The following is a 21,834-nucleotide window of genomic DNA, read 5'->3' as shown; positions in this document are numbered from 1 at the left end:
TCATCCTTGGGATGTCTTTTGAAGTATAATGATATTGTGTAAGGCATAAGATATTCACATGAGTATTTTTTTGATATTCTCTCAAGCATTGAAGATCTCATCCAGCATTAAAGTCACAAGTGTGTCAAGAACAAGAAGACAACTACTACAGACCAGTTTCACTAGGAGTCTATGTGTGTCCTTAGTTGAGTTGTAATCTTGTGTTTTGTTCTTCATTGTAACTCCTATCTTGCTTTCTTAGAAGCTTTGTTTTAGGAAACTCAAAATCATAAACTATTTGAGGTTGTGTTGTGCCTAGAGTTAGTCATAAGTTGAAGTCTTTGAAACTAGTGAGTGACAAAGTGGCTTGTGATAAGTGTATTACAAGTTAGAGTGAGTAAAGTCTTTGTAATAGAGTCATTACAAAGTGGCTTGTAATAGTGTAGTGACAAGCTAGTGAAGTTGAAATCCTACCAGTGTAGATCGTGGTTTTTGTACTCTTAAGTTGGGATTTTTCCACGTAAAAATCCTGTGTCTTATTTACATACTGTTTCAGTAGTTAGCACTAAGAGAACTGATATAGGACTAGGTCTCTATACAGTTGGTGGACTCATATAAACTATCAATTGGTATCAAAGCAGGTTCTTTCTAAAAGGTTAACACCTAGAACGGATCTCAATGGCTACTCTACCTAACTTTGAGGAAGAACAATCAACCTACAGACCTCCTAGATTTAATGGTCAGTATTACGGCTGGTGGAAGACTCTTATGCATCATTTTATAATGGCAGAAGACTCCGAGCTATGGGACGTCATTTGTGATGATCCATATGTTCCTATGAAGAAGCTTGGAGAATCTGGACTAATGGTGCCAAAAACCAGAAAAGAATACGGCGATATTAATAGAAAAGCTATTGAGAAGAACTTTCGTGCCAAGAAGTTCTTGGTATATGGTATAGGACCTGATAAGTACAATAGAATGTCAGCCTGTCAATCTGCCAAGAATATATGGGAAGCATTGCAAACATCACATGAAGGAACTACTCAGGTTAAACAGTCCAAGATTGACATGTTCACCACTGAGTATGAGCTTTTTAGGATGAAAGATGATGAGTCTATACAAGACATGCACACTAGATTCACATCTATCATAAATGAGTTTCATTCACTTGGATAAATTATTCCTAAAAACAAGCTTGTAAGGAAGGTTCTTAGTGTTCTACCTAGCTCTTGGGAGAGTAAGGTGAATGCCATCACTGAAGCTAAAGATTTACAAACTCTAACCATGGATGAGCTCATTGGAAATCTGAAGACATACGAGATGAAAAGAAAGAAATACAGTGAAAGAAGAGAGCCAAAGAAGGAGAAGAACCTGGTGCTCAAGGCTGAAAACAATGACTCAAGTGAACAAGATAGTAATATGCCTATCTCACTAAAAGATTTCAAAAGATGGTTCGAAGAAATGATGGCATACCTAAGAGGGGCAGTTCAAGTAAACCAAGGAACTATGATCTCTGTTACAAGTGAGGAAAACCAGGGCATTTAATCAAAGACTGCCCACTTCTGAAACAGGAGCATTACAAACACAACTCTGATAAAGCAGCAAAAAGAATTCAGTTCCTGACAAACGATTCAGCCGAAAAAGTGTAGCTGACAATGTTGTAAAGCAAGCTCTTGCTGCATGGGGAGACTCCTCCAGTGAATCAGAAGAGGAACCAGATGTAGGAAACAGTTCCATGATGGCAGTGGAAAATGAAGCAAAGGAATATGATTCATTGTTTGCATTGATGGCTCAGTCCAGTGATTGATGAAGAGGATGACAATGATGAGGTAAATTTCAGGGATGTTCAGAGAAATCTGAAGTCCTACTCTTCAAAGAAATTGATGTTCTTAGCAAATGTTCTAATTGATACATATTATAGTCTTGTTAATGATAAAGATGTCCTAATCATAGAGCTAGGAGATGCTGAACAATCTAGAGATGATCTGGTGGTCTGTGTGGTTGATTTAAATGAGACCATAGGCAATCTTGAAAAAGAAAAAGAAGTTCTAACTGAAAAAATAAATATTGTAGAAAATGAGAGAGATGATTTGATGGTAGTGGTTGTTGACTTGAAGGAAACCGTAGAGAACCTTAGCAAAGAAAAGAATACTCTAGTAGTGTCGCACCCCCTTTTTTGCCTCCGCGGAGAGAGGTCCGGGTTTCGACAATCATGGGGTGTAATAACTCATTTCCTTTTGGGAATTGGGTATTTGAAGAGTTGCCACCTAACGGGTTATGGTGCATTAGGGCACCTAGAGTGATTAACTCTTGGATTGGTTTGCATTACTAGAAATTAAGGTAAGGGCTCGAAATGACCTCGAGGGGAAGGTGTTAGTCACCCCTCTTGGTCTACAACTGTAGGTCCCGGCCAAACTTATATTCACAAATTAGTCCATTGCAAATAAATAGACAAATCAAATAGGTTGCAAGAAAAGCACATTGGATAACTCAAATAATAAGACAAAGATTTTGAGCAAGTGTGACGACCCGACCAGTTGTCTCATGAGTTACCGCTCTATTTCCCCCATTTCTGCTTCTTATTGCATTGTCTATTGGTTCTATATTTGATCGGATTGGTTGGCTCGGGTTCAGAAAGGATTTGGTAAGGTTTGAGACACTTAGTCTCTTTTGAGGAAGTTTAAGTTGGAAAAGTCAACTGGATGTTGACTCATGTGATAGAGGGCTCGAATGTAAGTTCTGATGGTTTGGATATCTTCGGGAGGTTATTTGGGACTTAGGAGCATGATCGGAATGAGTTTTGGAGGTTCGGAGTAGATTTAGTCTTGACTTGGCGAAGTTGTTATTTTGGCGATTTTTGGTTAAGCGAGATTTTGATATAGGGGTCGAAATGGAATTCCGAGATTTGCAGTAGTTCTGTTGTGTCATTTGGTATGTGTGTGCAAAATTTCAAGTCATTCGGACATGATTTGGTTGGGTTTTTGATCAAAAACGTAATTCAGAAGACTTTGAAAACTTAGGCTTGAATCCGATGTGTTTTAGTTGATTTGATGTTGTTTGAGGTGTTTTGAAGATTGGTATAAGTTTGAATATGGTTATAGGGTATGTTTGTGTTTTTGGTTGAGGTCTCGGGGGCCACGGGGTGATTACAGATGGTTGACGGAGAAGTTTGGAATTTTGGTGAAGCTGCAGATTTGTTGTTTCTGTTGTTTCCGCACCTGCGGATTGGGGACCGCAGGTGCGACGCCGCAAATATGGAAGATTGGCCGCAGAAGAAGAATTAGGCTGGAAAGGCTGGAGCCGCAAAAGCGGTTCAGGAGCCGCCCCTGCGATGGCATAGGTACGGGCAATGCATCGCAGATGCGGTTTTGGTGACATAAGTGAGGACGGCAAATGCGGTGGTCTTGACCGCAAAAGCGGGAATATGGCCGCAGATGCGAAATCCCTGGGCCAGAAAGTATAAATTGTTTTCTTCGCGATTTTTGAGCTATTCCACCATTTTTAAGCCAGCTTTGAAGCTTTTTGGACGATTTTGAAGAAGGATTTCAAGGGAAATTCATTGAGGTAAGTATTTTGGACCTAAAACTCGTTCTTATGGTATTATTTGACGTATTAGAGCTATAATTAATGGAATTTAACGGTTAAGACTGGGAAAAAGTAGGGCTTGGTATTTTTATTTTTTTTGGCAATCCGCTAGGCAAGCGCCTAGGGCTAGTTTTTTATATATAACAAAATTAAAAAACAAAATACAATGTCATGATCTCCTACAAAATAAAAGGAATTAAATTTGAACTAGACTATTATCAAAATTGAGCACTGCACTCAAAATTGATATCACATTAATTTAAACCACAAATCTAGGCCGAAGATGTCCTTTGCTTCCTTGTATTTCCAGTCCATTGAAGCCCAATTCAAATGTGTACCATGCTGGTATTGGAGACCTATACTTGAGGATTTGAGGGACCATTTGTGGTTGGTTTTTGGTACTTTTGATATGTATGAACTCGTGGGGAGATAAGGAATCTATTGATGTGAATTTTTTTATTGAATTCCGAGACGTGGGCCCTGGAGTCGGGTTTTTATAATTTCGGGATTTAATTAGTTAATTGATTATTTTTACTTGGGCTTCGTTCCCTGAGCATATTTTGACGCCTTGATTCTGATTTTGGATAGATTCGACGCGAGTGGAGGCCGATTCGAGGGGCAAAGGCGTCGCGGGCTAGAGTTTGGACCGGATTGAGGTGAGTAATGATTGTAAATGATATTCTGAGGGTATGAAACCCCAGATTGCACATCATTGTGCTATATTGAGGTGACGCACACGCTTGATGATGAGCGTAGGGTCGTGCACTGTTGGGGATTGTGACTTAGTCCGTCCCGAATGACTATCTTACCACGTGTTTGACTGAAATCTATTTGCTATCATCATTATCTGAGTTGAATGCCATATTTGGGCTTCGTGCCAACTATTTGAACCCTTCGGGGACTTTTATTGATATTTCCTCATTGTTTTGACTTTATACTTGAACTCAGTCATGTTATATTTTACTGTTTTCGTTCTCATCCATGTTTACTTTGTTTTAACACTTAAATGATCTTTTAAATGATATTTTGGGCTGAGAATCGTGTTTTACTATGTTGTGAGGAAACATTTGATATTGATTATGAGGCCAAGGGCCTGAGATATGTACGCCACGAGGTGGCTTTTTGATATGAGGCCGAGAGCCTAGTGATGATGCCACTAAATGGATTGATATTGTGCTTGGGCCGTAAGGGGTCCCTCCAGGAGTCTGGACACCCCCATTGAGCGCGGGTACCCATTGTGACGTGAGAGATAGCCTGGGGAGCTGGTGTTGTTCTATGATTTTACCCGAGGGGTGATCCTTTATGTGTTTACCTTTCCTATTTGCCTGTCATTTGCTTGCTTAATTATTAAAAAGGCATTTCATGAAGTTTAAACTGAACTCAGTGATTTTACACATCTTTATTGTTTCACTGTTTTTACCGAATTTTTACTGCTTCCTTATAGCATGTTATGTGACTTACGTGTTTTCTTGCTCTCGGTCTTTATTTATAAATATTACTCACTGAGTTGTAGTACTCACTTTACTCCCTGCACCCCGTGTGCAGATTCAGGCGCTGTTGATCTTGCTTCCGAGGGTTGAGAGCTCCCAGTAGATTTCGGAGTTCACGAGGTAGCTGTTTGGCGTCTGCATTCCCGTGTTTCTCCCCCTTTATCTCATTTCTTTATCTGTTAGTGATTCTATAATAGTTTAGTAGACACTTCGAACTTGTAGTACATTGATAGATGCTCATGACTAGTGACACCCCGGTATCGGGTTGTATTGGGTTGTTCTTCTGCATAATTGTACTGTTGACTGCTTAAACCTTGGGTTATTTTATCATGCTTTAAACTTGAATCTTATTATTTAACTACTTAAAAATTGAAATGGGAAGTGTGAGCTGGCCTTGTCTTCACGAGAGGCGCCATCACGATCAAGTCCGGGTTTAGGGTCATGAAAAGTTGGTATCAGAGCCTAGGTTACATAGTTCTCACGAGTCATGAGCAGGTTTAGTAGAGTCTTGCAGATCGGTACAGAGACGTCTATATTTATCCTCGAGAGGATGGAGAACCTTTAGGAAAAACTTCATATTCTTGAAATTCTTGTCGTGCGAATTTTTTGATCCGAGTACTAAACTTCTGTCATTCTATTCTCTCATATATGGTGAGGACACGCGCTACCGGTCAGGATGGACGACCACCAGTACCACTAGTTGTGGCCACTAGAGGCCGAGGACGTGGTTGTGGTCGCGATAGTGGCAAAGGTGTGGCCCGCACAGCAGCTAGGGCAGCACCGACAGATCCACCAGTCGCCACAGTTCAGGATCAGGTTCCAGTTATGGACGCTTCAGCAGCACCAGCTCATGCACCAGCTATGCACATTGTGATTCCGGGTCTTTAGGAGGCCTTGCCTCAGATTCTATCAATTTGCACGGGCCTAGCTCAGGCGGTCTCAGCTACTACAGCCGCAGCTACTTCTCAGGCCGGGGAGGCAATCAGGCTCCTGCCGCTCGCACACCTGAGCAGGTCATGCAGGGACTTTAGACGTCAGGGGCACATCCAGTCCAGCTGGTTGCAGCCGCTCAGGACTATGTAATTCCTTCCATGCCAGAGGATGAGCAGCGTAGGTTGGAGAGGTTTGGTAGACTTCAGCCTCCGACCTTTAGTGGTGTAGAAGGCGAGGATGTACAGTGTTTCTTGGATAAGTGTTAAAGGATGCTTCGTACAGCGGGTATTCTGGATACCAGCGGGGTCGCTTTCACTACTTATCAGTTTTCTGGAGTTGCCTTCACTTGGTGGGAGACTTTTGAGTGTTGTAGGCCTATTGGTGCAGCACCCCTTACTTGTTAGCAGTTCTCCATTCTCTTTCTGGAGAAGTATGTGCCGCAGTCTCGCAGAGAGGAGCTGCGTAGGGAGTTTGAGTGGTTGCTTCAGAGAGAGATGATTGTGACGTAGTATGAGATGAGGTTCTCCGAGTTATCTCGTCATGCTAATTGGTTGGTTCCGATAGATAGATAGAGGATTAGGAGGTTTGTTGATGGCCTCACTTATCAGCTTCATATTCTCATGACCAGGGAGAGGGTGACTGGTGCTACTTTCGAGGAGGTTATGGATATTTCCCGTGAGATTGAGTCTGTTTGTCGCTAGGAGCGAGAGGAGAGGGAGGCCAAGAGGCCTCGAGGATCTGGTAGATATAGTGATGCTTCTTCGAGAGGTCAGTTTCAGCACGACAAAGGTTGTCCATTCAGGCATGCTCAGCCAACTCGCCCATGTTATCGTGGGGTGTCATCGGGTCATGGTTCTCACAGTTCTCATCAGGTCCAGTCATCACTTAATACCCTTCCATCTTAGAGTTCGTCCCGTGATCCATCAGTTCAGAGCTCTTCTATACCAGGTGCATCATCTAGTCATTCCGGTGCGAGAGGATCCCTTTAGTCCCCTTCTCCAGCACCTGGGAGTTGTTATGAGTGTGGAGAGATGGGTAACATGTAGAGGCAGTGCCCTCATCGTCTTGTGAGTTCATCTTAGCAGATGGGTCAGTCATCGGCTTCAGTGCCAGTTACTTCACCACCACCCGCCTAGCTAGTTAGGGATGGAGGTCAGTCAGTTAGGGGTTGCCCCAAAGGGGAAGATCGATCAGGCGACGGTCAGGCCCGTTTCTATGCACTTACAGGAAGACCCGATTGATATGAGCATGCTCGATGAAATTACAATCAAGGATCTATATTTACCATCTGGACCAATCATGAGAGCTAAAGCTAGAAAAGTTCAAGAAGTAATGCATGTGCTGGAAAAGAAACTACGTGACATGAAATCAGAAGTCATAGGTGTGGATGAGAATTTAAAATTTATACACGTATCTCAAATGATCCAAAATGGAGATACTCATGATTCTTAATCAAATGGTGATTAACTAACTTGTGATTAACTATTTTGTATCTCTCTTAATAATATATTTTGTAATACTTTATTTTTAGAATATATTACTTTGAGTGTGTTTTTATTTTTGTAGGCATGCAATATTTGGTAAATACTTTGGGAGAATTGGAGCAAAGGAGTGATATTTAATGCTATCCAACATTCACAAAACTGTCCAACCAATGGCCTAACTTCAAATATTAATATGTTCAAGTGTAGATAAATTTGTGCTACAAAATTTATCAATATTAAAGTTATTGAAGTCTAGATTCTAATGAGCTAAACCGTTCTTAATTTGAAGCTTCCTACCTCAAGTTATGGCTATACAAGCTACAGCTGTACAAATCTGGACACAATTACACTAGTCCACTTCAAAATTAGCTGTGGAATAGAATACAATGAATTTAGCTGTGAAACTTGCCAAACGTGTAGCCTCATATGTCTTATTTTCATAGAATCAAGAATTGTGCAATTTCAACACTCCAACACAAAATTATGGACTTTCTACCAAGACTTCACCAATCTGCCGAGATTTCCAATACAAGAGATTCAATCATTCATATTTGGTGGAAACATTGAATTGAATTGTTCTTGTGAACTCATTTAAAAGGTGCAGCAAGTAGTTAGATGATATGACTACATTTGTAGGCCACCATAAGATTTCTTGTAGGACTTTTAAGGCCAACATTGTTGAAGATTGCATGTAGCCACCATTGAAGACCATTTTAGTATTTGTTTTCATATTTGTAGTTTGGTAAAGAGTAGTTGAAATGATTCTATAAATAGCCATTACTCTTTCATTGTAAGATCAGATTATTGAGTGTTATATGAAATATATTCATCTCTTTGAGAGTTTAGGAGAGTACTCCTCAAGTTCTACCAAGAACTTGTCTTGATTGCTTCAAGGATAGTTTCTCCTTGTAAGTAATCTTCTATCTTAGGTGATAGATTAGGTTACTTGATTATTGCTCTTGATGTTGTGGACTTAATATATCCATGGTTGTTTGCGCTTCTAATCTTGGGGTCTAATCTCCTTGTAAGTTTCATAATTTTATCTTTTATCCTACGTCACTTCCTATCATATTCGTCATATATCTTTTGATCTTTGGGTTCCGCATCATTTGGTATCAGAGCCGTGTTGAATATATTGTCCTATATATTTGTTCAAGTTTTGAGCTCTTTATTTAAAACAAAAGAAAAAAAAGCAAACAAAAAAACAAAAATTAAACAAAAAGACAAAAAAAATATATATCCAAAAATACTCTAATCTAGAGCACTCTTTTGATTTTGCATTTTTTTAGTCATCTATTCTTTTTATTCAACAAGTAGTATTTTACTTAAATACTACCTATTGTGATCCTTTTTTGTGCTCTCTGAATCAAATTATTTTATTCGGGTATCTCAAGTTATGATTAAATCCATATAGTTAATCCTCTGTATTCAGCTATTCTTGTTGAATTTTGTTGTTTCCTTAGTTTATTTATTTCAGCATCATTGTTTCTTCTCTTGTCAACTCATGAGCTCTTTATATTAAAATTCTACAATAGAAACTTTCTTTTGAAGTCATCCAAATTTAGTTACTTGGCAGAACTATAAAGGAAAACTCTATAGTAGTAAAAGGCTTGAGTGGAGAGAGAAAAAAAGAAAAAAAAACCAACATTATTGAGGGACAAACACAAGGGTTGTGTGACATTGAGCGAGTGTAAACACGTGAGGGAGTGTTTTTAGGCCCTAACTTTTTATTTATTTATTGTATAAGAATGTCAACCGCAAGTATTGGTGCTGAAAGCATAGAATGAGTAAATGCCAATCGAGATATATTGGTTGCCCTTCAAGCAATGCACCAAGAATTTTCAAAGATGAGCATGAGATTAGATAATATGTAAGAGAGGCTCAAAGAAAATAAAAATAGGAGCAAAGTCCCAGTGAAGGAAAGGAGGCAAGAACAACCACGTGTGCAACCACGGGTTGGTGATGAACATTTTGATGACATTGAAGAAGATAGTGAAAATGACTATGTTGATATAGGAAGACATGGTCAAAGAGGGGGTAGAAGAGAAGGAAGACCGCGAAGGATACTGAGGAATGAAGAAGGAATTGATAGGAATTTGGGTAGTATTAAGATGAGCATCCCTTCCTTTCAAGGGATGAGTGATCGGGCTGCCTATCTAGACTAGGAAAGAAATGTTGAGAAGGTGTTTGATTGCCATAATTACTCGGAGAAGAAGAAGTTAAAATTGTCAATTACCGAATTCACCAATTATGCTTCAATATGGTGGGATAAGATAGTTGTGAATAGAAGGAATAATTTGGAGAGACCAGTTTCTACTTGGGAAGAGATGAAGGTTATTATAAGGAAACAATTTGTTCCTTCACACTACCATAGAGATATTCATATGAAAGCAATGCATGATGGTTACAAGAATAGATATTCACTTGAAAAAGATGGAAGGAAGGTGAAACTTTCACCTTTAAAACCAAAGCAAGTTTTTGAAGATCAAAAGAAGTTGAGAGATTCTCATGGGAATAAGGAAAACGAGAAAAAAAGAGCATAAGAAAAAAGAAGAGAAAAAAATAAATGAGAGAGAAAGAAAAGATGATTTTGTGAATATTGAGAGACCCAATTAGCAAGAAAAAAAGAGTGAAGAGAAAATGAAAAACATTTGTGAGGAAAAAGAAGTTGAGGTAAAAGAGAGCAAAATAAGCCTATGTGCAATTCCAGAGAGTGTATGAGTGCTTACAAATCTAGGTCACACCTTGTGGTTCTTTTATATAAAGGATATTATTTGAGCGCTAATGAACTAACCATTCATTTGCCTAGTGTTGCTTCTTCACTTTTGCAGGAATTTAAAGATATATTTCCTGAGGATGTTCCAAATGGATTGCCACCAATTCGAGGAATTAAACATCAAACTGATCTCATCCCGGAAGCGTCTATTCCAAATAGGCCAGCTTATCGAAGCAACCCTGAGGAGACGAGAGAGTTGCAGAGGAAAGTACATAAGCTTTTAGCAAAAGGACACGACCGTGAAAGTATGAGTCCATGTGCAGTGCCAGCGTTTTTAGTGCCAAAGAAGGATGAAACTTGGCGTATGTGTGTTGATTGTCGCGCCTTTAACAAGATAACAGATCAAAAGCCAATTTCATTATTTAGTGAAAAACTTGGAGGGGCTATATTGAATTATTCAACATATGATAAGGAGCTTTATACATTGGTGAGGTCATTGGAGACATGGCAACACTACCTTTGGCCAAAGGAGTTCGTTCTTCGGACAGATCATGAATCTTTGAAGCATTTGAAAGGCCAAGGAAAGCTCAAACGAAGGCATGCCAAGTGGGTTAAATTTATAGAAATATTTCCTTACCTGATTCAATACAAGCAAGGTAAGGAAAATATAGTTGTTGATGCACTATCTCATAGGTATGCGCCCTTTTGTCAACTTTTACATCTAAGTTGTTGGGATTTGAACATATTAAAGAATTGTATACTAAAGATCATGATTTTTGTCAAATATTAGAAGCATGTTGATATACTTCTTTTGGTAAATATTATAGACCCGAGGGTTATTTATTTAGAGAAGGTAAACTATGTATTCCTATGTGTTCTATAAGAGAGTTACTAGTAAGAGAAGCCCATTCTAGAGGCTGGATGGGGCATTTTGTTATTCAAAAGACTTTGGACATATTGCATGAATATTTATTTTGGCCTCATATGCGTAGGGATGTCAAAACAATTTGTGTCCAATGCATATCGTGTCGGCAAGCAAAGTCCAAACTCTTGCCTCATGGGTTGTACACACCTTTACTTGTACCTAGTGGACCTTGGGTTGATTTGTATATGGACTTCGTGTTAGGACTACCTAGGTCAAAAAGGGGGATGGATAGCATATTTGTTGTTGTTGACATATTCTCTAAAATGGCTCATTTCATACCATGTCACAAAACTGATGATGCTACTCATGTTTCTACTTTGTCCTCTAGGGATGTTGTTAGGTTGCATGGCATTCCTAAAACTATTGTGAGCGATAGAGATGCAAAGTTTTTTAGCCACTTTTGGAGGGTTTTGCGGGGTAAGTTGGGAACTAAATTGTTATTTTTTACTTCTTGTCATCTCCAAACTGATGGTCAAATAGAAGTGGTTAATAGAACATTAGGTTCTTTACTGCGTGTTGTGATTATAAGGAACTTGAAAAGTTGGGAAGATTGTATACCTCTTATTGAATTTGCATATAATAGAATAGTGCATTCTTCTAGACGCTTTTCTCCGTTTGAAGTTGTGTATGGTTTTAATCCTTTGACACCATTAGATTTGGTTCCTTTACCTCTAAAATAGCTGGTTAACTTAGATGGTAATAAGAAGGCTGAGATGATGAAGAAAATCCATGAACAAGCACAACAACAAATTGAAAAGAAAAATAGAAAGTATGCATCGAAAGCTAACAAAGGAAGAAAACTTGTGACCTTTCAACCAGGAGATTGGGTTTGGGTACACATGAGAAAAGAAAAATTTCCAACTAAAAGAAAGACCGAGTTGCATCCACGTGGAGATGGACCATTCCAAGTCTTGGAAAGAATCAATGATAATGCATATAAAATCTATGTGCTAGGTGAGTATCAAGTAAGTACGACTTTTAATGTCTCTAATCTTTCTCCCTTTGATGTAGGTGAAGATTCGAGGACGAATTCTTTTGAAGACCGGGATAATGATACGAGAATGCTCAATGAAATTGCAATCAAGGATCTATATTTACCATTTGGACCAATCACTAGAGCTAAAGCTAGAAAAGTTCAAGAAGTAATGCATGGGATGGAAAAGAAGCTACGTGACATGAAATCAGAAGTCATAAGTGTGGATGAGAATTCAAAATTTATACACGTATCTAAAATTATCCAAAATGGAGATACTCATGATTCTTAATCAAATGGTGATGAGCTAACTTGTGATTAACTATTTTGTATCTCTCTTAATAATATATTTTGCAATACTTTATTTTTAGAATATATTACTTGAGTGTGTGTTTTTTTGTAGGCATGCAATATTTGGTAAATACGTTGGAAGAATTGGAGCAAGGGAGTGATATTTAATGCTATCCAACATTCACAAAACTGTCCAAACAGTGGCTCAACGTCAAATATTAATATGTTCAAGTGTAAATCAATTTGTGCTACAAAATTCATTATGATTAAAGATATTGAAGTCTATATTCTAATGAGCTAAACCGTTCTTAATTTGAAGCTTCCTACATCAAGTTATGGTCATACAAGCTACAGCTGTACAAATCTGGACAGAATTATACTAGTCCACTTCAAAATTAGTTGTGGAATAGAATACAATGAATTTAGCTGTGAAACTTGCCAAACATGTAGCCTCATATGTCGTATTTTCAGAGAATCACGAATTGTACAATTTCAACACTCCAAGACAAAATTATGGACTTTCTACCAAGACTACACCAATCTGCCGAGATTTCCAATACAAGAGATTCAATCATTCATATTTGGTGGAAAACATTGAATTGAATTGTTCTTGTGAACTCATTTAAAAGGTGAAGCAAGTAGTTAGATGATATGACTATATTTATAGGCCACCATAAGATTTCTTATAGGACTTTTAAGGCCAACATTGTTGAAGACTGCATGTAGCCACCATTGAAGACCATTTTAGTATTTGTTTTCATATTTGTAGTTTGGAAAAGAGTAGTTGAAATGGCTCTATAAATAGCCATTACTCTTTCATTGTAAGATCAGATTATTGAGTGTTATATGAAATATATTCATCTCTTTGAGAGTTTAGTTTGTTCTCCTTAAGTTCTACCAAGAACTAGTCTTGATTGCTTCAAGGTTAGTTTTTCTTTGTAAGTTATCTTCTTTCTTAGGTGATAGATTAGGTTACTTGATTATTGCTCTTGAGGTTGTGGATTTAATATATCAATGGTTGTTTGCGCTTCTATGGGTATAATCTCCTTGTAAGTTTCATAATTTTATCTTTTATCCTACGTCACTTCCTTGTCTTCACGAGAGGCGTCATCACGACCGGGTTCGGGGTTAGGGTCGTCACAAGTTGGTATCAGAGCTTAGGTTACATAGGTCTCATGAGTCATGAGCAGGTTTAGTAGAGTCTCGCAGATCAGTACGGAGACGTCTGTACTTATCCTCAAGAGGCTACAGAACCTTTAGGAAAAACTTCACATTCTTGAAATTTTTGTCGTTCGAACTTGGTGGTCCGAGTACTAAACTTTTGTTGTTCTATTCTCTCATAGATGGTGAGGACACGCACTATCGGACAAGGTGGATGGCCACTAGTGCCACCAGTTGTGGCCACTAGAGGCCGAGGACGCGGCCGTGGTCGTGGTAGGGGCAGAGCAGCTAGAGCAGCACCTGCAGATCCACCAACTGCCCCAGTTCAGGATCATGTCTCAGTTATGGACGCTCCTGCAGCACCAGCTCAGGCACCAGCTATGCCCATCATGATTTCGGGTCTTCAGGAGGCCTTGGCTCAGATCTTATCAGTTTGCACTGGCCTAGCTCAGGCGGTTTCAGCCACTACAACCGCAGCTACTTCTCAGGCTGGGGGACGCAATCAGACTCTCGCCGCTCGCACACCTGAGTAAGTCGTGCAGGGACTCCAGACGCCGGGGGCACATCCAGCCCAACCGGTTGCAGCTGCTCAGGAATATATAGTTCCTGCCATGCCGGAGGACGAGCAGCATAGGTTAGAGAGGTTTGGTAGACTTCAGCGTCCGTTATTCAGTGGTGCAGAGGGAGAGGATGCCCAGGATTTCTTAAATAAGTGCCAGATGATGCTTCGTACAATGGGTATTCTGGAGACCAGTAGGGTCGCTTTCACTGCTTATCAGTTTTCTAGAGCTGACTTTACTTGGTGGGAGGCTTTTGAGAGGCGTAGGCCTATTGGTGCAGTACCCCTTACCTGGCAGCAGTTCTCCGTTCTCTTTCTTGAGAAATATATGTCGTAGTCCTGCAGAGAGGAGCTGCATAGGTAGTTTGAGTGGTTGCATCAGGGAGAGATGACGGTGACACAGTACAAGGTGAGGTTCTCCGAGTTAGCTCTTTATCCTATTTGGATGGTTCCGACAGATAGAGAGAGGATTAGGAGGTTTGTTAATGGCCTCACTTATCAGATTTGTATTCTCATGACCAGGGAGAGGGTGATTGGTGCTACTTTCGAGGAGGTTGTTTATATTGCCCGTGAGATTGAGTCTGTTCGTCGCCAGGAGAGAGAGAAGAGGGAGGCCAAGAGGCCTCGAGGATCTGGTAGTTACAGTGGTGCTCCTTCGAGGGGTCTGTTTCAGCATGGCAGAGGTCGTCCATTTAGGCATGCTAAGCCTGCTCACCCAGGTTATCGTGGGGCATTGTCAGGTCATGGTTATCACGGTTCTCATTAGGGCCAGTCATCACTTAGTGCCCTTCCAGCTCAGAGTTCGACCTGTGCTCCATCAATTCAGGGCTCTTCTATACCGAGTGCATCTGCTAGTCACTCCGGTGTGGGGGGAGTCCCTTCAGTCCCCTTCTCCAGCACCTGGAAGTTGTTATGAGTGTAGTGATATGGGTCATATGTGTTGGCAGTGCCCTCGTCGTCTTGCGAGTTCATCTCAATAGAGGGGTCAGCCATCGACTTCAGTGCCAGTTACTTCACCACCACCCGCCCAGCCAGCTAAGGGTGGAGGTCAGTCAGCTAGGGGTCGCCCCAGAGGGGGAGGTCGATCAGGTGGCAGTCAGGCCCGTTTCTATGCACTTCCAGCTAGACCTGATGCTATTGCTTCGGATGTTGTTATTACAGGTATTGTTTCAGTCTGCCACAGAGATGCCTCTATATTATTTGATCCCAGTTCCACTTTTTCTTATGTGTCATCATACTTTGCTCGTTATTTGGGTACGTCCTGTGAGTTTCTTACTTCACCGGTTCATGTATCTATCCCGGTGGGCGATACTATTATTGTAGACCGTGTGAACCGATCATGTGTGGTGACTATTGGGGGTTTGGAGACCCGAGTGAATCTTTTATTATTATGTATGGTGGATTTCGGTGTCATTTTGGGCATGGATTGGTTATCTCCGTGTCGTGCTATTCTGGACTATCATGCTAAGACAGTCACGTTGGCTATACCGGGTGTGCCATAGATCTAGTGGTGAGGTGTGACTGATTATGTTCCCAGTAGAGTGATCTCATTCTTGAAAGCCCAACGTATGGTTGGGAAGGTTGTCTTTCGTATATAGCTTTTGTAATGGATGTCGGAGCTGAGACTCCCAGTATTGATTCTGTCCCAATTGTGAGGGATTTTCTCGATGTGTTTCCTGCAGACCTACCGGGCATGCCACCAGATAGGGATATTGATTTTGGTATTGACCTGGTGCCGAACACTCAGCCAATTTCTATTCCACCGTATCGTATGGCACCAGCGGAGTTCAAGGAATTAAAAGAACAGCTTCAGGAACTCCTTGATAAAGGGTTCATTCGGCAAAGTGTGTCACCTTGGGGTGCGCCGGTTCTATTTGTGAAGAAGAAGGATGACACTATGAGAATGTGCATTGGTTATAGGCAATTGAACAAAGTAAAAATTAAGAACAAGTATCCTTCGCCTCGCATTGATGATTTATTCAACCAGCTTCACGGAGCGAGAGTGTTCTCCAAGATTGATCTCCGTTCAGGTTATCACCAGTTGAAGATCAGGGACTCGGATATTCTTAAGACAGCTTTCAGGACCCGATATGGTCATTATGAGTACTTGGTGATGTCTTTTGGGCTGACTAATACCCCAGCAACGTTCATGCATTTGATGAATAGTGTGTTCCGGACTTATCTTGACTCGTTTTTCATAGTCTTCATTGATGATATTCTGGTATATTCGCGTCAGGAGGAGCACGTAGAGCATTTGAGAGTTGTGTTGCAAAGATTGAGAGAGGAGAAGCTTTATGCAAAATTCTCCAAATGTGAGTTTTGGCTCAGTTCAGTGGCTTTCTTGGGGCACGTAGTGTCCAGTGAGGGTATTCAGGTTGATCCGAAGAAGATAGAGGCAGTTTAGAGTTGGCCCAGACCGTCCTCAGCCACAAAGATTCGCAGCTTTCTTGGTTTGGCGGGTTATTATCGCCATTTTGTTTAGGGATTCTCATCTATCACATCCCCCTTGACCAAGTTGACTCAGAAGGGTGCTCTATTTGTATGGTCGAACGAGTGTGAGGAGAGCTTTCAGAAGCTCAAGACAGCTTTGACCATAGCTCCAGTGTTGGTCTTGCCATCAGCTTCAGGTTCATATACCGTGTATTATGATGCTTCGAGAGTTAAGATTGGTTGTGTGTTAATGAAGGAGGGTAGAGTTATTTCTTATGCTTCTCGTCAGTTGAAACCCCATGAGAAGGACTACCATGTTCATGATTTGGAGTTGGATGCCATAGTTCACGCATTGAAGATTTGGAGGCATTACTTGTATGGCATATCTTGTGAGGTGTTCACTGTTCATCGTAGTCTTCAGCATTTGTTCAAGCAAAAGGATCTTAATTTGAGGCAGCGAAGATGGTTGGAGTTGCTTAAGGATTATGATATCACTATATTGTACCATCCGGGAAAGGCCAATGTGGTGACCGATGCCTTAAGCTGAAAGGCAGTGAGTATGGGGAGTTTGGCATATGTTCTAGTTGGGGAGAGACCTCTTGTAGTTGATGTTCAGGCCTTGGCCAATTGGTTTGTAAGGTTAGATATTTCGGAGCCCAGTCAGGTATTGGCTTGTGTGGTTTCTCGGTCTTCCTTATATGATTGCATCAGAGAGCGCCATTATGATGATCCGCACTTGCTTGTCCTTAAAGACAGAGTTCAACATGATGATGCTAGAGATGTGACCATTGTGTTGAGGATGCAGGGCCGGAGTTGTGTGCCCAATGTGGATGGGTTTTGGTAGTTGATTTTGGAGGAGGCCCATAGCTCACGGTATTCCATTCATCCGGGTGCCATGAAGATATATCAGGATTTGAGGTAGCACTACTGGTGGAGAAGAATGAAAAAAGATATTGTGGGATTTGTAGCTCGGTGTCTCAATTGTCAGCAGGTGAAATATGAGCATCAGAGACCATGTGGCTTGCTTCAGCATATGGATATTCCCAAGAGGAAGTGGGAGAGGATCACTATAGACTTTGTTGTTGGACTTCCATAGACTATGAGGAAGTTCGATGCTATTTAGGTGATTGTGGATCGGCTGACCAAATCCGTGCACTTCATTCCTGTGTGTACTACCTATTCTTCAAAGCAGTTGGCAGAGATCTATATCAGGGAGATTGTTCGGTTGCATGGTGTCCCAGTTTCCATCATCTCAGATAGGGGCACTCAGTTTACATCGTAGTTTTGGAGGTCTGTACAGTGAGAGTTCGGTACTCAAGTTGAGTTGAGCACAACTTTTCACCCTCAGACGGAGGGGCAATCCGAGCGCACTATTCATATATTGGAGGACATGTTGCGTGCTTGTGTCATTGATTTCGGAGGATCATGGGATCAGTTTCTACCGCTCACAGAGTTTGCTTATAACAACAGCTACCAGTCGAGTATTCAGATGGCTCCACATGAGGCTTTATATGGGAGGCGATGTAGATCTCCAGTTGGTTGGTTCGAGCCCGGTGAGGCTAGGCTATTGGGGAATGATTTGGTGCAGGATGCTTTGGAGAAGGTGAAGGTGATTCAGGAGAGGCTTCGTATAGCGTAGTCGAGGCAAAAGAGTTATGCTAACAGGAGGGTTTGGGAGGTGTCCTACATGGTTGGTGAGAAGGTTCTGTTGAAGGTTTCGCCCATGAAGGGTGTTATGAGATTTGGGAAGAAAGGGAAATTGAGTCCTCGGTTCAGTGGGCCTTTTGAGGTGCTTTGGAGGATTGGGAAGGTGGCTTATGAGCTTGATTTGCCACCCAGCTTGTCGAGTGTGCATCCGGTATTTCATGTTTCTATGCTTCGGAAGTATATTGGGGATCCCTCTCATTTTTTGGATTTCAGCACAATTTAGTTGGATGAAGATTTGACTTTTGATGTGGAGATAGTAGCTATTTTGGGTCGTCAGGTTCGGAAGTTGAGGTCAAAGAATATAGCTTCAGTGAAAGTGCAATGGAGAAGTCGGCCCGTGGAGGAGGCTACCTGGGAGACCGAGTGGGAGATGCAGAGTAGATATCCTCACCTGTTTGAGGCTTCAAGTATGTTTCTTGATTCGTTCGCGGACGAACGTTTGTTTAAGCTGGGGGGGATGTGACGACTCGGCCAGTCGTCTCATGAGTTACCACTCCGTTTTCCCCATTTCTGCTTCTTTATGCTTTGTTTATCCGTGTTATGTGGTCTCGGGTTGGTCGGAATGAATTTGGTAAGGTTTGAGACACTTAATCTCTTTTGAGGAAGCTTAAGTTGGAAAAGTCAATCGGGTGTTGACTTATGTGTTAGAGGGCTTGGATGTGAGTTCCGAGGGTTCGGTTAGTTTCAGAAGGTGATTTATGACTTAGGAGCGTGATCAGAATGAGGTTTGGAGGTTCGGAGTAGATTTAGGCTTGAATTGGCCAAGTTGATATTTTGACGATTTCCGGTTGGTAGGCGATATTTTGATATAGGGGTCGGAATGGAATTTTGAGAGTTGTAGTAACTTCGTTGGGTCATTTGGGATGTATGTGCAAATTGTCAGGTCATTCGGACGTGGTTTGGTTGGGATTTTGATAAAAAGCGGAATTCGGAAGATTTTAGAAAGTTTGGCTTGAATTCGATGTGTTTTGGGTGATTTGATATTGTTTGAGGTATTTTGATGATTGGAACAAGTTTGAATAAGGTTTTAGGATATTTTGGTGCCTTTGGTTGAGGTCTCGGGGGCCTCGGCTGAGTTTCGAGAGGTTGAACGGATCATTTTGGAGTTAAGAAAATTGCAGAAGTTGCAGGTTCAGCTGTTGCAGGTTTTTACTCTTCGCGTTCGCGAGCGGACCCTCACGTTCGGGAAGAGTCAGTGGAATGTTGGCCTTCGCGTTTGCGAGAAGGGCTTCGCGTTCACGGAGGGCTGGGAAGTGAAGCATCGCGTTCGCAAGAAGGGCTTCATGTTTGCATAGAAGAATTGGGTCAGCCAGGTTAGTATGCATCACGTTCGCGAAAGGCATTATTGCGTTCGCGTAGGTTTGAGAGGTTGAAGCATCGCGTTCACGATGGTAGGGTCACGTTCACGATGGTAGGGTCACGTTCGCGAAAGAGATTTTTGGTCAGCAGAAATTTTGGTCTTCGCGAACGCGAGGCTTTGACCGCGTTCGCGAAGAAGGAAATTGGGCCTGGGCAGAAGGTTTTTAAACTCGTCTTGTCCGCGATTTTGGGGCTTATTTCCTCCATAGTTGGTCATTTTGGGAGATTTTTAAAGGAGATTGAAGAGGGATTCAAGGGGAATCGTTGGGAGGTAAGATTCTCGGACTTAAAACTCGATTATTATGTGAATTCCACCTAGAAAATCATGGAGTTTAGGCTAAAAATTGAAGAACTAGGGCTTGGAAATTTGGACTTTTGATTGGGGATTTGAAGGATCATTTGTGGTCAAATTTGAGAAATTTTGATATGTATGAACTCGTGGGAAGATAAGGAATCTATTGGTGTAAATTTATTTGAATTTCGAGACGTGGGCTAGGGGGTCGGGTTTTGGTAATTTCGGGATTTTTGCCCATTATTGATTGTTTTCGCTTGGGCTTCGTTCCCTTAGCATATTTTGACGTCCTCGTTCTCATTTTTGGATAGATTCGACGAGAGTGGAGGCCGATTCGAGGGGCAAAGGCGTCGCAAGCTAGAGATTTAGCCGATTCGAGGTGAGTAATGATTGTAAATGATGTTCTGAGGGTTTGAAACCGTAGATTGCACATCGTAAGTGCTATATTGAGGTGAGGCACACGCTCGATGACGAGCGTGGGGTCGTGCACTATTGGGGATTGTGACTTGGTCCATCCTGATTGATGATTTTACCGCGTATTTGATTGAAAATTATTTGCTATCATCATTATTTGGGCTGAATGCCATATTTGGGCTTCGTGCCAATTGTTTGAACCCTTCGGGGCTTTTTACTGATATTTTCTCACTGTTTGACCTTATATTTGAACTCAGTCATACTATTTTCCCACTGTTTTCATACTCAGCCATATTTACTCAGTTTTATTACTTAAATGATATTTTAAATGATGTTTGGGCTGAGAAACACTATTTTTACTGTTGCCTAAGTGGCTTGTGAGGATTTTGACTGAGTAAGGCCGAGGGCCTATGTTGTGAGGAAACGTTTGATACTGATTATGAGGCCGAGGGACTGAGATATGTACGCCATAAGGTGGCTTGGTTGATATGAGGCCGAGGGCCTAGTGATGATGCCAGGAGGTGGCTTGATATTGCGCTTGGACCGTAAGGGGCCCCTCCAGGAGTCTGCACACCCCCAGTGAGCGCGGGTACCCATTGTGATGTGAGATTGAGCCCGAGGGGCTAGTACTATTCTGATATGTTGCCCGAGGCACGGATTTGTTGATAGTGTGCCCGATGGGCGAACTTCTATTTGTTTACTTTACCTTAACTGTTCATCAATTACCCGTTTACTTGTTAAAAAAGGATTTTACTTAACTTTTATTGGTTTATTGCTTTTAAATGATTTTACTGCTTCATTATAGAATGCCTTGTGCCTTACATGTTTTCTTACTTTCAGTCGCTATTTACATTTGTTACTCACTGAGTTGGAGTACTCACTTTACTCCCTGCACCATGTGTGCAGATTCAGGCGTAGCTGGTCCCGCCCCCGAGTGCTGATTCATTCCAGCTTCAGGCGGATCTCGAGGATCTTTAGGTAGCTGTTGGCATTTGCAGCCCGGAGCTCCTCCCTATCTCTTTCCTTTATGTCATTAGTTTAGTATTTAAACTCTGTAGTTACATTTGAGGACTTAGTGTTGTTAGATTCTCCTGACTTGTGATACCCCGGTTAGGGCTGTGTCGGGTTGTACTTCCATACTTACTTGCTATTATTCGCTACTTAGTATCATTAAATCATGTTTTAGACTATTTTTATGTTGTTTAAATGCTTAAAAAGTGAATTGGGTTTAATTGACTGGCCTTGTCTTCATGAGAGGCGCCATCACGATTGAGTTCGGGGTTAGGGTCGTGACACTCACATCTAGCTGAATCGTGCTGCAGTCTAACACATACAACCTGTCGGCATGATACTTCCGGAGCATAGACACGTGAAAGAATAGATGAAATCCCGATATACTAGGAGGCAAAGCAAGCTCATAAGAAACCTCCCCAACTCGTCTCAACACCTCAAATGGACTATAAACCTTGGGCTCAAGTTGCCTTTCTTCCCGACCCTCATGATTCCCTTCATCGACGATACTTTCAAGAGAACCTT

The 21,834-nt window shown here is 41.4% G+C and overlaps 1 protein-coding gene across 1 annotated transcript; it reads left to right on the top strand.

Moving 5' to 3' along the window:
• Positions 1-657: 657 nt before the first annotated feature.
• Positions 658-1,155, top strand: LOC138875832 (uncharacterized). The gene has a single exon (XM_070154705.1). The coding sequence runs from the start codon at positions 658-660 to the stop codon at positions 1,153-1,155; it is 498 nt and encodes a 165-aa protein (XP_070010806.1).
• The last annotated feature ends 20,679 nt before the right edge of the window (positions 1,156-21,834 follow it).

The sequence above is a fragment of the Nicotiana sylvestris genome, chromosome 8, assembly GCF_000393655.2.
Source record: "Nicotiana sylvestris chromosome 8, ASM39365v2, whole genome shotgun sequence".
Lineage (NCBI taxonomy): Eukaryota > Viridiplantae > Streptophyta > Magnoliopsida > Solanales > Solanaceae > Nicotiana > Nicotiana sylvestris.
This window is presented reverse-complemented; position numbering and strand designations above follow the sequence as displayed.

Coding starts and splice junctions, on each gene's coding strand:
- LOC138875832 (XM_070154705.1), top strand. CDS start 658: ATGGCTACTCTACCTAACTTTGAGGAAGAACAATCAACCTACAGACCT.